At 37.1% G+C, this 21,837-nt stretch overlaps 7 protein-coding genes across 9 annotated transcripts; 3 read left to right on the top strand and 4 right to left on the bottom strand.

The window, feature by feature from the left end:
- Window positions 1,711-2,757, top strand: LOC104792653 (CASP-like protein 4B1). Its single transcript, XM_010518842.2, has 3 exons — window positions 1,711-2,099; window positions 2,190-2,313; window positions 2,395-2,757. Exons 1-3 carry the CDS (start codon window positions 1,852-1,854, stop codon window positions 2,584-2,586), a joined length of 564 nt encoding a protein of 187 aa, XP_010517144.1. The 5' UTR covers window positions 1,711-1,851; the 3' UTR covers window positions 2,587-2,757.
- Window positions 2,889-5,183, bottom strand: LOC104792652 (probable WRKY transcription factor 33). Its single transcript, XM_010518841.2, has 5 exons — window positions 4,820-5,183; window positions 4,341-4,544; window positions 3,716-4,251; window positions 3,473-3,634; window positions 2,889-3,367 (listed from the first exon to the last, which is right to left on the bottom strand). Exons 1-5 carry the CDS (start codon window positions 5,054-5,056, stop codon window positions 2,956-2,958), a joined length of 1,551 nt encoding a protein of 516 aa, XP_010517143.1. The 5' UTR covers window positions 5,057-5,183; the 3' UTR covers window positions 2,889-2,955.
- On the top strand, window positions 6,642-7,221 carry LOC104792649. The gene is made up of 2 exons (XM_010518839.2): window positions 6,642-6,831; window positions 6,971-7,221. Exons 1-2 carry the CDS (start codon window positions 6,703-6,705, stop codon window positions 7,094-7,096), a joined length of 255 nt encoding a protein of 84 aa, XP_010517141.1. The 5' UTR covers window positions 6,642-6,702; the 3' UTR covers window positions 7,097-7,221.
- LOC104792651 (solute carrier family 40 member 1-like) lies at window positions 7,210-10,732 on the bottom strand. Its single transcript, XM_010518840.2, has 8 exons — window positions 10,498-10,732; window positions 10,027-10,187; window positions 9,517-9,864; window positions 8,957-9,436; window positions 8,686-8,857; window positions 8,387-8,524; window positions 8,186-8,296; window positions 7,210-8,069 (listed from the first exon to the last, which is right to left on the bottom strand). The coding sequence occupies exons 2-8, from the start codon at window positions 10,182-10,184 to the stop codon at window positions 7,905-7,907; spliced, it is 1,572 nt and encodes a 523-aa protein (XP_010517142.1). The 5' UTR covers window positions 10,185-10,187; window positions 10,498-10,732; the 3' UTR covers window positions 7,210-7,904.
- LOC104792648 lies at window positions 11,000-11,953 on the bottom strand. Of its 2 annotated transcripts, none has more exons than XM_010518838.2 (3): window positions 11,572-11,953; window positions 11,369-11,433; window positions 11,000-11,268 (listed from the first exon to the last, which is right to left on the bottom strand). In XM_010518838.2, exons 1-2 carry the CDS (start codon window positions 11,896-11,898, stop codon window positions 11,377-11,379), a joined length of 384 nt encoding a protein of 127 aa, XP_010517140.1. In that variant the 5' UTR covers window positions 11,899-11,953; the 3' UTR covers window positions 11,000-11,268; window positions 11,369-11,376. The 2 variants fall into 2 exon arrangements, with proteins under 2 accessions (XP_010517140.1, XP_010517139.1); XM_010518837.2 differs by having other exon boundaries at window positions 11,369-11,438; window positions 11,572-11,950.
- LOC104792647 (protein SCAR2-like) lies at window positions 12,252-18,621 on the bottom strand. 2 transcript variants are annotated; one of them, XM_010518836.2, is made up of 10 exons: window positions 18,178-18,621; window positions 17,802-17,965; window positions 17,580-17,703; window positions 17,365-17,494; window positions 17,022-17,083; window positions 13,876-16,910; window positions 13,307-13,794; window positions 13,140-13,226; window positions 12,844-12,951; window positions 12,252-12,606 (listed from the first exon to the last, which is right to left on the bottom strand). In XM_010518836.2, exons 1-10 carry the CDS (start codon window positions 18,330-18,332, stop codon window positions 12,553-12,555), a joined length of 4,407 nt encoding a protein of 1,468 aa, XP_010517138.1. In that variant the 5' UTR covers window positions 18,333-18,621; the 3' UTR covers window positions 12,252-12,552. The 2 variants fall into 2 exon arrangements, with proteins under 2 accessions (XP_010517138.1, XP_010517137.1); XM_010518835.2 differs by having other exon boundaries at window positions 13,307-16,910.
- LOC104792646 lies at window positions 18,725-21,305 on the top strand. The gene is made up of 8 exons (XM_010518834.2): window positions 18,725-18,969; window positions 19,145-19,453; window positions 19,693-19,843; window positions 19,931-20,084; window positions 20,153-20,233; window positions 20,433-20,540; window positions 20,630-20,899; window positions 20,979-21,305. The coding sequence occupies exons 2-8, from the start codon at window positions 19,153-19,155 to the stop codon at window positions 21,072-21,074; spliced, it is 1,161 nt and encodes a 386-aa protein (XP_010517136.1). The 5' UTR covers window positions 18,725-18,969; window positions 19,145-19,152; the 3' UTR covers window positions 21,075-21,305.

Below are 21,837 nucleotides of genomic sequence, written 5' to 3'. Positions count from 1 at the left end.
CGGGCCAAAGTTAACATATGGATATCTATGGAAATTGCACATTAGTATATCGAAAAATTTAGATGTAACTAAATGAAAAATCGTTCTCAGAATAACCAAAAAAGTGTTATATTACAACTGAACAACAATCTATCCCTATTTAAAGTCAAATGTTGCTGAAAATTTAGGAAAAATCTAGTAATGGTTTGCTTTGAAAAATCTCACCGAAGAATTTGTCGAAAGCTGAAAGATGGAAATGTTCACATTGTCACTTATCATGTTTACAATGTCAATTATATAGTAATGCATTGTTTTTTTTACACAAGACTCCGTTGCAATTTCTCTAGTGAACTTCTTTATGCCTTTTTTCTTTCAAAAAACTTTTCTTGATCAATCACCCCGTTTTAATTCAATGCCTATTTAAGGTTTTTTTGCCTTGGTCTTTAACAATGTTCCAGTTAGAATGAGAATTGGATCTCCGATCCCTCAATTATTTGGTGTTTCTGATGAACACATCATCACTAGATAGATTCAACAAAACGACTCCTACTTACCCCTTGCTCTGATCTAGACTCAGTATTTACAAAGTTTTGGTTTGTGCTCGATAACAACCTATTTTCTATATCATGTTTGTAGTATTAGTAGCACATGTTTTTACTTCTATATATTTTAACAGAAATGGCCGACAATAATATTTGAATAGCACATGTTTCTTGGTTCTTGAGGTGTACCTAAGACAACAAAGATTAACAATCCTTTCTCACATGTTTATACTGAAAACAAAATCCTCCAATGAGAAAAAAATAAAATAAAACCAACTCTATCCACAAAACATCCAAACCAAACTTTAGTTCCAATCCAAGGGTTTCCTAAATAGATTCTCTTATGTCTTCATTAAGCTTTTGAAGAAGTATTCCATATCCTTGGCAGTTAGCACGAAAGTTACGGAATCAAAACATCACAAATCTTATACACATTTTATATAACAAAGTAAAGTTCGACAAAATCTAAGAAATTGTCATTGGCGTTCTATTGTTGCCACATGTGTTATTTTCTTTTCAATATTTTAATTTATTTTTTAATTGATTTTATATAATATACATTATATTATTTATTTTTATATTTAGACAAAATATAATTTAATGGAATAACAATTACTTTAAAGAGTTACAAATAAAGAAAATTAGAGTTTTTCTTTTTTAAAAAAACACAAAAAATTTAAAGGTTTTTTTAAATCAAAAGATTATTCAATTCTTAGTGTTAAATTATAAATTCATATCATTGAATAAAAGTTGATGTATTTTATTATTTTCAATTATAGCAAAATTTATAGTAAAATACTGTCAAAGAAAATATTTTATTTTTAATATTAGATAATTATAACTATATTTAACGGTTTGGCATTAATAACAAAAAAAAAAAAAGTCTTGGGCAACGCAAAGGTTATTAATCTAGTTATATGATAAAATTATGTACAATGGTCGTATAATAATGTTAACTAAAACTCAAATAGTGAGTATATTTTTTTTCAGTCCGCCAATGATAAGGCTTCGCTGGCTATAAAGGCAAACAAATGCTAGCCACGATTAAAATTCACACATCTTTGTTACGCGCCGTGCGCCTCATAGCACGCGTCGAATTTAACATCTGTTAACTCACATTCATTAGTTAATTACCATTTTAATCACTCCCGCCACCACGCGTTTTCTTCACATTACAAAACTCGAAACCTTAATTACTCATATGTCGTGTTTTTTACAACAAACTGAGTTTTACTTTTCTTCCAAGTTTGTTATTCCTCTTTCCCGAATCTTCGCATTTAAAGCAAAAACTATATTCTGACCAAAAAAAAAATTCCTGAGATCTAATAGGATGACGAATCCGGATAATCAGAAACCTGTTGAAGCCACCGACGTGGAAGCGGCGGAGAAGACGACGCCGGCGTCTGGAACGTCGACGTTTTCGACGATCACTCAGAGATGGAAAAGAGAGGATTTGATCAAGAAAGCATCTCCGATCATGAGAGGATTTTGCCTTTTGTTCTCTCTTCTCGCTTTCATAATTACGGTCTCTAACAAACATGGCTACGGTCGAAACTTCGATGAGTACGAAGAGTACAGGTAACACAAATTAATCAAACATTTTGATACAAGAATTTTAAAAACTGGGTTTTGTCTATAATAAAATTTTGAGCTTTCCTATTTCTTCAGATATGTATTGGCGATCTCGATCATTTCAACATTATACACTGTGTGGCAAACTTTTTCACATTTCTCAAAGAAGGAATTTTTCGATCGCCGGACTTCTTTGTTGGTGGATTTCTCCTGCGACCAGGTAATGTAGAAGCTCATTAGCAAATTTTCAAGACTTGTGTATTTGTTGTAAAGTTATGATCTTTGATTCAAAATTCTGCAGATTGTAGCGTATTTGCTCATATCAGCTGCGTCGTCTGCAATCCCATTGACCAACAGATTCAGAGAAGGACAAGATAACATTTTTTCTGATTCTGCTGCTGCAGCTATCAGCATGGCTATCTTTGCATTCATCTCTTTAGCTCTCTCTGCTATCTTCTCCGGTTACAAACTCTCCACTCATTCTTTTATCTGATTCCTTTTCTACAGTATTGTGATCGTCTTTGCAATACGTGTAAATCTCATTCTTTTATGTGTTCATATAGCTGATGCTAATTTGGGTATGTGACTGTGTGTGTGTCAGTGTGTGTGTTCTTCTTTGATACATTACACAAAGTGGAAAAAATGTAAAAATTGATTGGTTTTATTCAGTTTTTTTGTTTCTATGGTACAAACATTAAACATATTACAGGCGTGTGAAAAAAAAAACAAATGAAATAATTTCTCTATGGACTATAGACTTTAGTAGTCTGTCTTACTATCCTGCAGGATCACTAGTAAGAAGTAAAAATCCTTTGGTGGCAAGAAATGTACAAAAGGAACAAACAGATTCCTTTTTTCTTCTTCAGGGCATAAACGAATCGAAAAACGAGGACTCCTCGTTTGGTTCTTCCTTTGCTCTAGAGAACCCATCACCAACAAAGTTTTGTTGAAGGTTGTTGTTGTTGTTGTTGTTGTTCATAGCGTAACCGAAAGGTCCAGCATTAGTGTTGTTGTTGTTGTTGTGCAGCATCTGAAGTGTATATGGTGCTTGAGAAGTAGTGTAGTTGGAGTGACCAGCAATAGCAGCTGGTCTAATTGGGACTGAAGAAGCATCTTGTGATGGTCTGTTTGTGGCGTAACCGCTACCACGAGCTGCAGGTACATCATGGTTATGTTTCCCTTCGTAGGTTGTGATTACCGCTCTTGTATCATGTGATGCTCTCTCAACATGTTTCCTCACTGGACAACCGACGGTTGTGCACTTGTAGTAGCTTCTGTTAGATTCATCAAGTGAAAAAGAAAACAAAAAGGTCAGATTCTTTTAGAAGCTTGGTTTTGTGATTTCTTGAGGAAGCACAAATGTTTATGTTATTATTTACCTTGGATTTGGGTTTCCTTTAACAACCTTCTGACCGTACTTTCTCCATCTGTAACCATCGTCAAGAATGTCGATATCACTTGTTGTTTGCACTACAATTCTCGGCTCTCTCACAGTCTTGCTTACACCACCATTCCCACCATTTATTTCATTTTCTCCTTTCCTGAAACACACAAACATGTTAGAACATTCTCATAATTCAAGGTTTGTTCAAAGGAGTGAAGAACTGATAAATGAAACGTACCATCTCTTTGCTTCAGGTTCACTTCCACAATCTTCTTCATCTCTGCTGACAATAGATGAGCCTTGTTCAAACTCATCATCACCCACAGAATCAGAAGTGGTGTTATCCTCTTGTTGCATAGGAAAGGAATCAGAGTGATGGAAGCTATTATTATTGGAATTAGGTTGATCAGAAGAAGGTTGACGGTGATGATCTAAACTGGCATTGTACACAGCTGAATGAAAAGTGGAAGAAGACGAAGAAGATCTCCTAGTGGACTGAGGTTTAGGATGGTTATGGCTTCCTTTATAGACAATCTCTGTAATCTGACCTTCCAAAGATCTCTCCACTTTTTTCTTCGTTGGACAGTTTTGGAAAGTACACTTGTAGTAACTCCGAGGATTCTCACTTCCTTTAACCTGTTTCTGTCCGTACTTTCTCCAGTTGTAACCATCTTCTCCTTTCCTTTGCTCTCTTCCATTGTAAGACACAGCTTGATTGTTTTGACGAGTCTCTGTTTGACTCCATTGATCTGACTGGTTCTTCCTCTGTTGTTCCTGAAACACAAAAACGGAGTTCAGTTATTATACACAACAATAAAAGAAAAAAAGGGATTAGAGGATCTGAGGCTGTTGTGTGAACATACCTGAGATTGAAAGATAGAACTGTTCGTTGTTGTTGTTGTTGTTGTCTTCGGAGCAGTAACTCCTGATGATTGTGTCTGGAATGAGAAATCGAAAAAGTTAATGTTGTTGCTGTTGCTGCTGTTGTTCTTCTTATCTCCCTCGTTTATAACTATGTGGTTACTTTCGTTTGTGATCAAAGCTCCTGTGGTTGGAGAAGCAAGAACCTGCAAAACCATCCCAAGAATCCAATAAAAATTAAGGATTTTGTTTAAGAATTCAAGAAAAGAGACAAAACAAAACTAAAAACACAATCTCTAGAGAGTTGACTCTGAGAGTCTCTCTCTCTATCTCTTTGAAACCGTTGACCCATGACTTTATATTACTTCCGATTATATCAATAGAAAGATGTGTTTAAATCAAAGATTCGATTCGTTGCAAAAGAAATTGAGAAAGGAAAAAAAACAGAGAGAGAGAGAGAGAGAGAGAGAGAGAGGCTTACGTTAGCAGAGGAGGAGACAAAAGCAGGGGAATCGAGGAAAACAGAGGGACTGAAACAAGTTGAAGGAGAGACAAGAGAAGGAGATATTGAGATGGAAGAAGGAGCAAAAGATCTGAACTTTGGGATCTCAAGATCTTCCAAAGATGTTCTTCCGTTTTGTTGTGACCAACTAGCAGAACCATTCATGTTCTGTCTGGTTCTGCTATTGTCCATTGTAAGAAGAGAAGAAGCAGCCATACGAAGTTGAAAAGTTTGTTATATGAAAGACCAGAATCAGATATTTATAGAAAGGTGTTAGGGGGAAGAGAGAGAGCTTGGAGAAGAGGAAGAAAGAAGAAGAGAGAAGTGATTGTAATGTTTTTCTGTATTTTTGTTAGTTATGTCTGAATATATAAAACATATTGCACGGTCTGATTGGTGAATTTTCTTTTTAATTTTAATTTTAATTTTATGATTTTTGGGGTCACAGATGAAATTTTTTAAAAAGAAGTGTAAGTTTCTGAGAAGGTGATAAAAAGTTTGACCGTTGAAAATATGATTAGAAGAAGAAGAAGAAGAAGAAGAAGAAGAAGAAGAAGAAGAAGGAGAAGGAGATGGTCAGACCTTGTGGCCTTGACTCTCAAATACGTTGACCAAGTTTTTTTTAGAGGCGGCTTCATGCTTTTGCTTTCATCATCTTAGGATGCCTTTGAGTGCCACGTGTATTTTTGTTTTTTCGTTTCGATATTTTTGTAAGCAATTGGGAATATTGGAAACTTTTGACTCTTCTTTTTTTTTTTTCAAGTAGGTAAGGTAGTAAGTAGTAGTAGTACTATGAAAGGTTTCAATCTTTCTTTAAAGCACATCAAGTAAAGTTTTGGAGTGAGTTTGTGAATAGAATAGCAAAACCTCTCCTAATTAAAGTCGATATTTAAACCCATTTATTACAAGGCTTAAATTCTATGACAGAAGTTCTTAATTGAGCTCAGATTATTAATTTAAAGAATATAAATTTAAGTTTTTTTAAAAAATATTTCTTAGAAAGACTACTAGTATTTGTTTTCGTCTTTTATTTGCTATTTTTGAAGTGGGTAAGGTAGTACTAATGAAAGGTTTCTCTATCTTTCTCTAAATAAAGGACATCATTAAGTTAAGTTTTGGAGTGAGTTTGTGAATAGCAAAACCTCTCCTAATCAAAAAAGTCGATAATTAAACCCATGTGCGGCTATTTTGGTTTCAATTTTACATTTATTATAAGGCTTTACATTCTATGATTAAACAAAAAAAGTTCTTAATTGAGCTCAGATTATTAATTTAAGAATACTATCAATTGAAGCTTTCTAATAAATATAATTAATTAGTAAGATTTAAATTCCATAATTTCAAACTATATATATATATATATATATATTTCATACTTTAACGGGTCAAAACTAGTAACACATAGAATTATAATATTTTAACGGGTCAAAAGAGTTTCACTATAGTAACCCTTGATCACATTTATAGACCTTTCCGATCAAGAAATTGGTAGTGTTATCAAGCGTAGTGTAAATCGTCAATCGCTTAGGTAAATAAAGTAAACAGTTTGTTTCTTGTTGCACGATATATGTGGTGTGGTATGGTTCTTCACATGGGATTAGACTACACGTCATGGATTTTGTGTCGATTACTTGCAAGTTGCAAATCTATTTGATCCGATGACAATATTCTTTTAGCCCAAAAAGCCTCTTACTTTAATACACGTCGGTTATCTCTACGGCTGACACGTAAACAGACGTGGCAAGAGTTGCTTCCAGAATCATTTATAGTTAAAAATTCATCTTTGGCTCTAGAAAGTGAGAAGTTATATATATTTGTAGCCTTGCTCTCAAGTCTCAAGTACCTTTATTGAAACAGCAGCGATGCAAGAAGCCGAGTCATCACGACGGTCGTCGAAGTCCCTTACGGATCGGGTGAAGACGAACTGTTTATCCATGGTAGTCACGTGCCAAGAAGGATTTAGCTATGTCAAGGCCTTTTTTGTTGGCCAGGTACGTATACAACAAGACGACCTCGTTTTGATATTATTATATGTGGTCTTGAATCAATGATCACATGACGTATTTGGTGACTCATGAAATTGCTTAATTGATTAACGTCATGTTACTGTATTGTTGTTGTGTTTGGAAGACGAAGAAGCTGACGGCGAAGAACGAGAAGGAAGCTACGGAGGCTTATCTAACGGAGACAAAGATGCAAGTTGACGCAACCGATGAAGCAGAGAATGCCAAGAAGAGACTTCATCAATCTTCTTAATGATTATTTTTAATTATATAATAAGGGAGTGAGTGTATACTTTATTAAGTAACTACAAATATCTGTTTTTTTTTTTTTTTTTAATTCTGTTTTTACAACTAATATAAATCTTATTTCAATGTTGTTTTTTTCCATATAGAATAAGGGAGTGTATACTTTATTAAGTAACTACAAATATCTTTTTTTTTTTTTTTTTTTAATTCTGTTTTTACAACTAATATAAATCTTATTTCAATGTTGTTTTTTTCCATATAGAATAAGGGAGTGTATACTTTATTAAGTAACTACAAATATCTTTTTTTTTTTTTTTTTTTAATTCTGTTTTTACAACTAATATAAATCTTATTTCAATGTTGTTTTTTTCCATATAGAATAAGGGAGTGTATACTTTATTAAGTAACTACAAATATCTGTTTTTTTTTAATTCTGTTTTTACAACTAATTATAATGTTATTTTCAGTTTTAATTTTTGATATAATTTTTTATTCTCAAAAGATAAAATGGAAAAAATTCCATTGTTGTTAATTTATTATGGCAAATCATAAAAGTGAGTTTCATACAAAAACAGAGTGATGAACATACAAAAGAGAGGCAATTTTTTCCCAACACATCACAAAAAATTGTTATTTACCCTTTTTTCTTTTCTTCTGTGTTCTGTTTTGAGTTTTGACTATGTCTGTGACCTATTTGAACAACTATTTTAGCCATTTCAATTATTTTTGGCTGCTTTATGGTCATTTCATAAAATCATCCATTAGTAGTCATCCATGTTTGATAAAATGGTGGCGCATTCTACAATACTAACTAATCACATGTTCCCGCGAGAAGGGAGTAGCTTAAATAAACATTTGTTCAACAAAGGTATCTTCTCAAAGTGAAAAATGTGGTTTCTAATGCGGTAGAGATGAACCGTATAGAGCATTCCTGCTAACGTAACCGTGGAGAATGAGATCAACGTCAATATCCAGAAATCCTGAAAAGTGAAATCACACTCAAAAAGTCAAAATACATTATGATCTCGATTGTATAAAACGTTAGTTTCATCTACTGTATTAGATCCTTATAATTTGAAGTCCAATTTTTATTTACCTTTGGATTTGATACAATGATACCCAATAGATATGCCATCAAGTCAAGAGCCGATTGCAATGAGTTCTGAACACCTCCAACAACACAACGATCGGATTCTGAAATGAGATCCTAAACATGACCAAAAACATTACCTTTTTAGTCTTTAAGAAGTACACAATACTATAACATTACCAAAGGTTCTTAGAAACGTAAACATACCTGCATTTGTTGGATGACGGCAAGATCAAACATCCATAAGCCAAGCCTTGAAGCAGCAACTCCAGCCATTAGCATGTAAGATGCTAATTTATCCTTTTTTACCCAAATTGAGCCAACGCAGACCAAAAGGCAGCTCCACTGCAGGAACAAGAACCCTACCTTTGTGACTCTTTTGTTTTTGCATGCCTTATAAACAATTGATACTTTTATAATATTGATTACTCAAGTTCCATAACATGGTCAAGTTCTACTAGGTTCAGGTAGGTACAATTAACAAAGACTAGCTATACATAATGAACCTGAGACCAGAAGGACCAGAGGCCGGTTCTCAACGTTGAGAGACGGGATTGCATTAGAGGATACACGAATGTAGCCGCTAGTCCAACCGTTGCACTTATTCCCCTGCCTATACCGATGATATATGTAGGTATACCTTCCCACTGCAATGTAGCCGTCATCAATGTTCCAAAGCTGTGTCATCGAAAAACCACAACAATGTTCCACTTGATCGGTAGGATATGCATGTTCAAACTGAGGACTCTTAAACATAGAGATATAGAGAAAATGAACCTGAGGACGGTGAAGAACAAAAGAGCTAGAGAAACCCCGGGGAGTACAACTTCTTGATTGAAATATATTCTCCACGCACAAAAGAAAGAGGACTTGGATACTCTATCAAGAATCTTCAAGATTCCGGTTCTACTTGGTGGGGTTCCTTGAGAGCCCTCATTTGTTTCCGGAACAGTATAAACAGAAACAGGTGCATCTGTTGCTTCTACTGGCTTTTTCCGGGAACGCAAGATCCGTCTCTCATTACTTCGTGCTATCGCAGGAACACCACTATACACAGAAATGAAGAGCCAATATTCAACCCAAGCGGTTATAGTAGCCCAAGCTGCAAAAGTGATAGCTGACGCCTTAAGAGAGACAAAACTGATGATCAAACCGGTAATGACTGGAGACAGTAGCTTGGAACTCAAATCAATGCCTCTAATGGAGTTCATTCTTGTCAATACAGCTGGTGGATGACTTTCTGACATAACCACAGCCCTGTTGGTTGCCAAAAGAGTCAAAATTAACTTACTATAAATTGCACTCAAGTGTGCAAATATACAATCTAAATATTTTACCAGTCTCGTTCGATCAATATAGTGCCAGCAAGAGTCGAAAGCACTCCAACGGCGCCAGCAATGTTCGTTAACACAACCAAGATTGCAAACACCGGGAGATTCTGAGACTTGAGATCAGAAACTAGCAACAGCTTGATGACTGCTCCACCAGCAATGGTGTAGGAGAGGTTCTGGAAGAGGAGCCAGAGTCTTAGAACTTTAACGTAGTCCATTCCTTCGACCCATTGCCCCACAATGGGGCCAAAGATTGCAGTAGAACCAGATTCAATGGCGCCATAAATCGCTGCTAGACGCAGAGAGTTTGGCCACAAGTGGATCATATACAAAGCAACAGAGAATTCCCATGTTCTGCATCATAAAAACCAAGAAACTCATATACAAATCATCTCTCAACTCATCCAAGATTTTAAATCAAGTAAGAAGCCCATAATAATATTTAACAAGTTAGGATTTGCAGTGACCATTTTATTTAGATTCTTGAATTGTAAAACATGTTATCAAGAAACAAACCTAGCACTACATCTGGCAAGAAAATATCCAACATAGAGATAAATCACAAAACGGCGTCGTAACGCTGGTTGGTTTTGTGGCTGTGCTTCTTCCTCTTCTTCTCCTTCACGTTGTTGTTCTTCCTGTCGGACAACTCTCAATTCTGTCTCATTCTCCATGTTCTGCTAAAAGATCTCAGATTCAATATGGATCATACGATTCAGTATGCATTGTATATTGAATTCTGAACGAAACATAACATCTGTTGTTATTTTAGCGTATATAGACAACATTTGCATGATCGTTAGTGTGTGACAACAAAGTCATTCCTCGACAATTACGATAAATATGAACAATCATATAAATAATAATCAATCTAGGAAACAAAAACAATAATCTAGGAGTAAATTAATCGGAAAATTCTCAAAGAATCGAATGAAAAACATAAATGAGCGACTCATCAACTGACGCTAGAAACTAAGAAACGAAAACCTTATTTGTGCGCCGCAGACAGAGTTAGGAGGATGAATGATGGAAACAGAATCCAAGATTCCAAGTAACTCAGAATTACTTTTTATTCTAGGGTAGTCTTATTAATTTTGGTGAAATTCAAAAGGGATGAATTGGTGGATGAAATAACATATTCCCACTAAAGACACTTGTGTACTTGTAGTATCAATGAGTGATGGTAGAAAAAGGAAAAGAGAAACTTGTGGGAATATTTATGGTTTCGTTTGTAAAGTGACATGTTACAATTCTACTATCTCACTATTCAACTAATGTATCAGTCAAGTTTTGGACTTTTGGATGCCGAAAGCCAAAAATACTATGACTTTGAGTTCCCAAGTATGTGCTAACAAACAAAGAAACCACGGCTCAGCCTAAGCCCTGCAGTTCCAACTCCTTGTCTAACTCAACTCGTAATAACCTTTTATCCGTACAACTTGAAGAACCCGACATTGTTTACTTGGAAAATTAAGACTGACAAAAACAATACCTAAAACCCCTTTTCATTGCTAGAATCATACACTATCAGCAAAGGCTTTCACCAAGATATAAGAAAAAAAAAAAACTAAAACTTGAGTAATAGAGCTACAAAATGATAAGCAAGCATCAAAATGATTTGCGCTGATACAAAAATATATAGAGTTCATTCCTGGAACTTGGAACAACCAAGACTGAGACAAAACAGAACAAAAAACAAGCTCTTTCGATCAGGATTATGCTAATCAGACTCTGAATCAGAATCACTTGCGTTGTAACCTGAGAAATCAGAACAAAGAAAAACAAAGTTATACATCCATAAACCAAAAAGGATCAATATATTGATCAGCTAATTTGACAAGTAACTAGAAAAAAAAACCTGGTCGTTTATCTTTCACTTTCCACACTGAAGAACGAACTCTTGATGCTTTTGTAATCCAAAGTCTCCCCTATTAATGAAAGAAACAGAGAATTGAATTCAAAAATGTCAAAAAGGAAGAAACTTGCAAATCAAATTACAGAGTATAACAAAACCCTAAACTTTGGAATGATGAGATCGAAAAGAGGGGATAAAGAAGAAACCTTTTTAGCATCTTTAGGGACTCCATAGCCAGAGTAATACATCTGACCCAATACAACCTGCATAGTGATGTTCCCAGCTTTAGCTTCCTCAAGTGTGTCTTTGAACCACCGCTTCGCACAATCAGAGACCACCGTTGAAAGCGGAACAAAGCGTCGGCTACTACTATCGCTGGTTGTGGCGGTGGCGGTGGCGGTGCCGGATGAGGAATCTTTACCGGGACTGTCCATGGAGGAAACGGGTCGGATCGGTTTCGAGGATTTGATAAATCCAGCTGCTACAGCTGACGCTCCTCTTAGCCCTGTTTTGATTGGAATCGATTTTCCCATTTTAATTTATAAGAAAAAAAAAAAAAAGTAAATAAAAAGAGACGAAGTTGGGATTTTGATTTTTAATCTCTTTGTTTGGTTTGGGTTTGAGAATATTCTTCTTCCGACAGCTGAGTTGAGCAATGTAGTTTACGGTTTGGTCCGAATCACGGAAATTAAAACTATTTCTTGTTCAGTTTGACTATGGTTTTGTTTTTGGTTCAGTTTATAATCTTTTAAAATTTTGTAGTAACCACCATTTAAGTGTGTCTCATTGGGAGTTTGGGACTAGATTGTTTTTTTTTTGTCTCGTACATGAGAATGAATATGGTTCCAAATACAGTGATACACACATAACAATGATACATTACATAGGGCACTAAAAAGAATGTTCTATTGAGGAAAAAGAATATATAAGAAAATAAAACCCCACAAAGTTTTTGTAACACTACTGTAAATTCCGGAATTTACTTACAACATACACGCACAAACCTATAAAACAGTATACAATATACATACATACATGATATATAAGAGATGATAGTACTGTATTTTTTTTATGTTAATATGTCTGAAATAGAAATTGTATAACCTACCTGAGACTCTAAGCGCTTGCGCACTCATCGTGGAACAAGAACGGACACAACGGAAAAGCCAAACGATCATGGATTTAAGTTAAGAGTCACTCCAACTATCTGAATCTTCGTCCTCGTCGCTTCCAGCCATTGCCTGCACAAGTGTCACACCGGTTTAGGATGTGTATGTGATAGGGAAAAAGTGAGTTTTTAAAAATGGTCTATGATCAGGCTAAATAAGTCAATGTTTCCACTTAAGAAACTGCTTTGGAATCCAATGTGGGACAACATGATGTCTCTAGGATTAGTAAGAAGAACCATAAAAAGGAACAAAGGAAAAAACTGGAAAACGTTTACTGTTTTAAAAGGAATCCGAAAGAGAGTAACGAACCTGGCGTATTGTGTTTGCTTTCTCTAAGATTGCAGCTACCCTTATATTCGTTTTAGGACCAGTTTGGATGCTGGGTCGTGTAGCTGCTGCAGGCTTCAGATTGACGGACTGCATATAGACAAAACAGGGTCAAAAACCTCCAAAAATCTCAGATTCTGTTAACAAGATTAGATATTGCATTTGGGTTTTTACATGATCAATATAGAACCATTTCGACCTAGTGCATTAGCCAGAGGTGAAAGATACAAATTACTACAATGAACTACAACTAAAGAGGAAGAAAACAATGTTGCTACCTTATTTCGAATTTGCGCGAGCAACGAATCTTTGTCATCTTGCTTTGATTTAATTGGTGGGTGGACCATCTCAGAGACTTTCTTCATCTGCCAAATCATCAGAACAAGCGATCAGAGTCAAAATTTTAGCATAGGCATGGTATTTGCCGACAGGATGTAATTGTTACCGTGCGTCTGTCATGAGCTGCAACGGCATCAACAAGCGGACTTCTTGGCCGAGGAAGCCGAACCGTAGGGACCACTTCTGGCTTATCTGTGTCCAAGGTAGGTGCAACAGAGAACGCGTTGACAGGCCACATAGCATCTCCCGCTGCACCAGGAATTATCTTCTGAACTGACGTGTTTGATGGTTCTGCTGTATCTGCATTTGAAGCATCAGGAACACAATGACTCTCATCTTCTACCTTTGTTGATTGAGTTGGTGTCAGGGATTTGGTTTCAGGACAATGGTGATCATCGGTTGAGCTTAGTGACACAAGCACATCTGTATCGTCCTTCAAATCTGCCGATAGATCTTGAGGCAGCTGCAGTGACGGCTCTTGTGAATAAACGAAATCTGTATCGTCCTTGAGATCTTCGTATTTTGCCGATAGATCCTGAGGCTGCTGCAATGACGGCTCTTGTGAATAAACGAAATCTGTATCGTCCTTGAGATCTTCGTATTTTGCCGATAGATCCTGAGGCTGCTGCAATGACGGCTCTTGTGAATAAACGAAATCTGTATCGTCCTTGAGATCTTCGTATTTTGCCGATAGATCCTGAGGCTGCTGCAATGACGGCTCTTGTGAATAAACGAGCTCGTGGTTCTGAACTGCATTATCAGCCAAAAGATTGTTCACTTCAGAACCAAAATCCTCTATACATCCCTGATTAGGCATTGTAGGGAGCTCAGGACTGTCATACTGACTATTCGAATCAGCGTCAATGGTTGGGAACTGAATGGATGATTGCAACGGCGTTTCTGATGCATTGTTCACAAACCCTCCAGGAAGTTGTTCTGATTCGTCACTTCCTAAGGATACAGACATCTCTGGTGATTTAGACCCAATTTGAACGTCCAAGCTAAAATCACTGGGTGGTGCCGCTGATAGAACAGAACTACTGGTTTCGACTGATTCCCCCATGAAGGTAGGAAAAGAATGTGGAACCTTCCCAATACGCCATTGCATAGGAGGAAGGGGTGGCAGCGGTGGCATGTCCTCCTGATTGGGTGGAGTAGTCTCAGGGATCAAGCCAAAGCTAGGAAAAGTAGGATCCAGATTCAGTTCTTGGTTAGGTCTGTTCAATTCTATACCTGCAGATTGGGGTGCAAAATCTAAGCCAGCTGATTGTGGTACAAACTCTAAACCTCCGAAAACATTTGACTGCAGAAATTCCTCATCTGGAACTGTATGGCTTGCACAAGGTGTTTGCTCTCTAACTGTCTGCTCGAGAGCCTCACTCTCTATGAGGTTCAGATTATTCACTGGCGAGGAATCTATACAATTATCAACAAGAATGCTCTCACCAGGATAACTGGTTTCTGTGTCTCTGTGCCTTTGATCCTGAGATGGCTTGGGACTTATAGATTCACAACTTGCCAGGTCATTGTTGTCTAGGGAAGTATTCAGACCTTCTGAGGACACTTCCTGTGGGCTTTTCTGCATTTTTATCTCTGACTCTAGATTATCCTCTGCTGGTAGTGTCCCATCAGACTCTACTACTGTGTCTTGGCAAATCTCTCCAGCTTTAGGAGACGATCGATAAGTATTAATCGGAATCCAAGGTAGAGAACCATTCAAACTAGTAGATGACAGGCTAACGGCATGGTTAACACCACCACTGGAAGTGTCACTGTCATTATCAGATACATCAAGCTCTATGTTCGGGACAATGTCTGTAGTTGCATTGTCCAGCCCTGAAAGGTCATGAAAACCTTCATCAGAGATATGTTCATCGCTTTTGCTACAAGCAGATGAAGCATCTCCCCCCAATTTCTCTCCTCCCGAGTTAAAATCAAAAGTCAGCTTACTATTGACTTCAGCAGGCATGGACATTCCATTCTCTAGTGTGTCTTCATGGGACTCTGAAACAGATACACCAGCCGTGTTGCCAAATGCACCTGAATGTTCATTGGAGATCTCAGCAACTGAATTTTGAGAACCAACATCAGCAACTGGAGTCTGAGAATCAACTGAATTTTGAGAATTTACGTCGGTTACTAAATTTTCAGAATCAACGTCGGCCACTACATTAGTCACTGTTACACAATCAGTTTCATCACCCAGAGCATTTTTTAAATGAATTTCATCTACTGTACTTGGACCACAGACTTTATCGGGAATATCAGGTGAAACTTCCATCCCCTTCCCAGCTGAGCAAGGTAACAGCTTCCCTGCTAGGCTACTACCATCATGGCCTTCAGGATCGCTACCTGAGTTTGCTACAACTTTAGACCAAGCAACGGTAGAGTTTGTCTCAATATCATTATCACCGCTACGTAACTGTTCACCTGTTTGGATATCAACAAAAACTTGAGGACTAGTGGCTGACTTTACTAAATCTGAAGAACAATCAACCATATCGTTCTTCTCAATGGTAGTATAGCATCTGCTTCCCTCAGAAGTTGAACTAATTGACGAAGATTCAGAAGGGAAGTTAGAGTTTTTAGCATCAAAAGATGCACGGGATCTAGAACAATCGATTGGATCCACCTTGCTTACATCATTGCCTCCGTTAATTAGATCAAGCCTATCAAGTTCTGGAGAATTTCCAATGTCTACTGGTGCTAACGATTGAACAGTCCGTGGACATGATTCATCATTCTGAGAGACTGGCCTTGGACTTGAACATGTATCATTCGATCTTAATGATGTCTGGCCATCTACATTGCTACTACTAACTGATTCATGAACATTATAATCATTAGACACTTTGCTGGCTTCAGGAGTTACATGCAGCTCACTCTTAAAACTAGAAGTAGAAGGTAAACATCCAGAAAGTTTCTCTCCATCAGACTGATCATCGATGGATACGCTTGCAGTGTCCGAGTAAGAATAACTAGTGCTCCGTTTCCCGAATGAGCTTCTCCCATTTTCTGACACAGGTGTGTTTCCATTTGAATGAAAAAATGAAAATTGAGGTGGGTCCTCCATCCTCTCTTCATCCGCATCAGAATATGTATGATGGTTCTCATCCTTCAAAGCATCTGATCTGTTCTTAGTTCTATACTCATCGTCTGTTTCTGTTTCCGACTCCATGGTCGCTGGTGCGTCAACATAATTGTCAGCATCACTGGTCAAATCTTCAGAATAACTCCTCTGTTGAAATAATCCTGGCTTCTCGTTCAAATTAGTTTGTGAATCCTTTGTAAAAGTTGTACCATGGACTTCATTGTAAGAAGTAGATTCAGGCACTGTCTCTATATCTTTTTCAATCAAACCCCTATTTAAGTTACCATTTGTCACATTTTCCTGCTCACTTGGTAATGAAACCTCTGCGCTGCTTCCTCCGTGAGACTTCTCCATAGCATCCACCATACTGATTTCAGGTATATCGGTTACTATGTCTCTAGTACTATCCATATTCCATGTCAACAATCCGGGGTTTTGGGTGATTATTTCATAACTTATTTTACTATCTACACGTGTCTGCACAAATTTCTCCATGTAGCTTTCCCCTGATTTTGAAATAAGGGTACACCCATCTAGCTTTCTAGTTTTCAACTTCACAACGCGCGCTGGGTCTAAATGATGAGTCTCTAAATGCTCCTCCAAAAACAATTCATGCAATCTGTGCCAGTTGAATGATATGAAGCAGCCATCGTCACTCACAATCAAATACCAATATGGGAACTAAGAGAATTATAACAAACATACAATACATAAAATAGACAATACTCACTTGGCATGTGATGATAGTGCATTTTCAGGTGTTCCTCCATTCCTCCATTGAGTAGCTCTTCTCTACAAGAGATTAAGAGGAAAAACTATGAGAAGTACGAAGAGGAAGATAATTACACATTCAAAACACCATGAGCATAAGCATTTTTCAATGGACCTGTCTAAGTTTTATGGTACGCTAAGACAAGAACATATAAAACAGAACCTACTATTCAGCAAATCGACCAAAATACCTAAGAAGGCTAAGTTACTTTTTTCCTACTTCTACAGCCTAAACTAAAAGTAGGTTTTGTCTACTATGTAACAGAAAAGTAGGAAGCTCCCTCGTTCAGCAGTACAACTACCTTTGCTTTCTGTGATTTCTTCTCTTTCTGAATATCATCCCATGATTCTTCATATGAAGACGTTTCGAGCCTAACAAATGATGGATCGGTGTAGCGTTTCAAGCATGCTCCAGCTCCCGAGATATCAAATCTAAACAAACCCATCAAAAGATGTTACATCCTCAGCTCTCACAAACTACTAGAGAAGAAATATTAACAGAAAAGGTAAATCATACTTGTCCAAAAGAAATAGCCTTGGGGGACCTCTGCATTCCTCATAAGAATCCATAACACAACGGGGTAAGTCACCACGTGTAACCACACTCTGTTCCAATTGTAGATTCGGATGCCATTCCACACCTGAAAAATAGAGTCATAGAGTCATCTTAAACTAATCCAACATCAAAGTAAAAGCTGACCAGATCATGAATGTTCATAGCAACACCAATTTATCTGACCTTTATAAGAGAAAAAAGGTGAATGATCGGTCTGACATAGTAATGCCTTCTCTATAGAAGGGAACTCTGCTTCCAGTTGCTGTACACGAGCCATTAGACCATGGCTTCTAGAAGCAGTTGCCATTACTTCTTCGTGCAAGTCATGAAACATCTCAGCAGCAAACCTTACATCACAAATTACATTAATTTAAAGTCAATTCCATCAAAAATCAAAACTTTCACTTCCAAAACTAAATCTAGATTCGTCAAAGCTCTAAGATTGATAAAAATTGCAACTTTAGAACTCGTGTGGGCCAAGGACAGTAGATTCCAAAAACTCCGAATTTGCAGCGATTTGAAGTCAATTACATAAACTTCGATTAGAGAGAAAACTTACTCGGCGAGATCACCGAGTTGACGCAATATACCAACGAGACCAGCCATGGCGACACCTTCAAGCAGAGCTTCGGGGTCATCTTTATCAGCAGCTTGGTACAGATCCGGATCTGCTAATCCGTACTCGTTACGAGACTGGTACCTCGTCAACGGCATTGTTTAAGCTTTCCTGATCAAGCTCTCTGCCAAGTAAACTTTGTTTCAATTTCAAAAAGGGAAAAAAACTTTACAAGGAAGAAAGAACTAGAAAAGCTCCTCCTCCTCTGTCTTCATTGAAGTAGTGACCGACCACATTAGATATGTGACGACATCACTTAGCTAGCTGGAAAAAAAAAACTAAAAAACGGATTTTCTGTGGTTTCGAGACGGCGGATATAGGTAGGGGCAAAGAAAGAAACAAAGAGAGAGAGTGAAAAAAAAACTCAACGCTTAAAGACTTTTTTTTTAGAACAACAAATTGAGAAATTGCCTAAAAATACAATTTTTTTTCCTTTTTTCACTAAGCCTAAAATACTTAAAAATTGTTACTTTTTCACAAACATCGTATCAAACTTTGTTTCAATAAAACCTGCATTTAAGACCAGAGAGGCCCCTCGGGAACCTGATTTTTCCAGCGCAAGCTTGAGTTTTGGGTTATGGACTCATAATTTGACTTGTCCAATTGTGAACCTTATCGAAACAAAACACAATCTAATGAAGTTAATGGAGAGATAAAAAGGGAGCGAAGAGTCTCTTTTAAGTTCACTGTTACTCTCTCTGTAGGAACATCAAAAGGCGTTGAGTCGACTAAAGGGTATAATTCGCCTTCTCACCTTCCCACCTTCCCACCTTGAAATTCTCAGCCTTTTCATATATCTCCATTAATTTCATTAGATTGTTCCTCTCTGACTATCTCTGAGCTCCAAGTTGAAGTTTTTTTTTTTCTTGAATTCGTTTTTTTTTTTATTTTTATTTTGGGTGAGTTTCAGGTTCAAACATGCCTTATATTCCACCACACAAGAGGCATTCAAAGGATCCAACCAAACCTGACCCTGTTCCAGATTCTCTTGATATAAAATTCAAGAAAAACCTCAGCTTGAACAGTAGCTGTAGCAGTGATAAAAGCAACCGGATAGTCTATTCAGGAGATTCCATTTCTAAATGGTTTCTTGTTGGTTCAAATGGAATCGAGGATGAGGTTCCTTCGTATGTTAAGTTTGTGCCCTTGTCCTCGGATTCTGTCGAGTGTAGAAAAGGAGAAAAGCCTTCGGTACTGATGCTCAACAATGTCCGAAACGGTAAGGATCTGTGTTTGTCAGTGGTGTAATAGTTAAAAATGATGTAAGCTTTATGCAGAATTGTTTGTGTCTTAACGCAGTATTTGGACTTTGGTTATGTATGTATTTAACAATACAAACATCAACTAGTTGTGACTACTTTGCTAGCGTTATGATCTTTCTAGTCAAAAGAAGGATGCATTGTGTATTTTTTAACTGTGTTTTTATATGTTTATATTAAGTGAATATGTATCTTGTAGAGAGTGAAGAAAAAAAAGAACAGTGGCTGTTAGTAGCAGAGAACGTTGGGGAGGATCTTGTGTTGGCTTATGAGCGAGCTAAGACTAAAATGGAGGAGCATCATCATGTATTGAGATTGGTTGCTCGGTTTGGTAAAATTTTCTTCTATGGGTAAGTGATTCAGCTTCTGATCTGGCATCTTTCTGCTTACAGAACCTCTTTGTATTTCTTCTTCTAACTCGTACAACATATAACCAGGCATCAAGGTAGTCCTGTGAGTGAATGTTCGCTGAAAAACTCTAAGACGTTCTCTACAGATGTCCCAACGTCTTACTTACAACACATTAAGTCTGAGGTTGTACGAAGCCATGGATTCTCTCTTGACTTGGAAAAGGAAACATACACCGTGAAGGTACGTGTTTGGATCTGTCTCTTTGATGGCACTGAATGTGTTTGATTGTGTTTGGCTTCTATTTTCAGGTATCACACCATACTCGTCCCAATGCAACCATCAACTGCAAATGTAGCCTCAAGGAAGATGGACGGCTCAGTATGTACAAGGCAAGTTTCGAGTTCTTTGTGTATGTGATTAGTTTTAGAGTAAAATCTCTTCTTTATTCCTCAGTGATCTAACACGAACAACAAATAAAAACAAGAATTTAAAGATAGAAGCCATGTTGTCTCCATATAATTCATCTTATCATTGATATTACCTTACTGTCTTTGAACTTTGAGTTTTTTTGCTGTTACTGTTGCACAGGCCGAGCTTAATCCTGTAAGGCATATGGTTGTTGATGTGTCATGCATTGACAAGAATCTCGACATGAGACTGATGCTCTCTGCTAAAAGGAAAATGACGTCTCTCACAGTGAGTTGAATTTTGGTAATATATATCTTTCTGGATAAAACACCTCTTTTGGACTTAGGTTGGGTTGATTATCTTTCTATAATGGGCAGGATAAAGAGATAAGCAACATTAAAGCACTATTGGATTCAGCGACTGTTGATCCAAATGTGAAAGGCGGTTTAAGGTGGCCATTCGGTAAAGCTTCATCCGAGGATGGATACAGACTTTTTGAAGCTTGTCACGTTAGAGCTACTATTTACAAAAGCCAAACTCTAAGGCTTAGGGTAAGAGAGACTGATAGATTCAATGAGAGGGTTGGAACAGGGGAGATCAAGAGGGAGATTACACTGATACTTAAAGACCTAAACTCTAAGTTACAGGTAAATTACTGCGCTCTTGTATTATTGAAACTCTTTTTGGAAGTGTAAGGCTTATAATGAAAACCCTTGCTGTCTGCAGGAGCAGAACATTGAGAAAAGTTGTGTTTTGGAAATGCTTTGTGGTACTCTTGGTTCTATATGGGACTTCTTGCAGTGCGATGCCTATCTTACATGATAAAGGACCATATGATGTTGCTCGTTCTATTGGGGTTGTCTTTTTACTTCCTGATGTGTGTTGGTTCGTTTTATTGGGTTTCTCTTTTACTTTCTGCTGTGTGTTGGTACGATAATGTTTTGGGTTTAGGGTTTGAACTTATGGCAAGTTTCATGTATCTGAACTTGGTATCTAAAAACAGTAAACCACATTTTGGTTATGAATGTGACCTTGACTCCTTGAGATTTGGAATACGACCAAGATTGAGACTCGTGGACCAAGTTCTTGAGAATCAATACGGGAGCTGATATCTATATAATACTATTATAATAGTTGAGAGAAGTGAGAGAGAAGAAGAAATTTGTTGAAATATTATGGAAGGTTTTAGTTTGAAAGAAATGAGAAAACAGTGTAGAAATTAGGTGTTTTTAACTTACCCGACTCAAACAATGTTTTCTAAAAACAGTAAACCACATTTCAATCTTCCTATCTTGATTCGTCTTCTACATAATTGTTTGAAGTTTGTCTCGTTAGAGTCTAAGAGGTACTATCTACCAATAACCGGAGACCGACAGATTCTATGAGAGGAGAGGTTTGGAACAGGGGGAAATCCAGAGGGATGTGACTTTGATTCTTCAAGACATCATACTTTAAGATTTCAAAAATAAGAATAAGAAACATTATAACGTACATGTAAAATTATTGTCTTTTGCATTTTTTGAAACTCTGTTGGAGTTATTATGATTATAATTACCCTTAAGAGGTTGCAGCAGTCGAGAAGAAT

The sequence above is a fragment of the Camelina sativa genome, chromosome 6 (genome assembly GCF_000633955.1).
Source record: "Camelina sativa cultivar DH55 chromosome 6, Cs, whole genome shotgun sequence".
NCBI lineage: Eukaryota > Viridiplantae > Streptophyta > Magnoliopsida > Brassicales > Brassicaceae > Camelina > Camelina sativa.
Note: the sequence above shows the minus strand (reverse complement) of the source record. Positions and strands in the feature narration are given on the sequence as shown.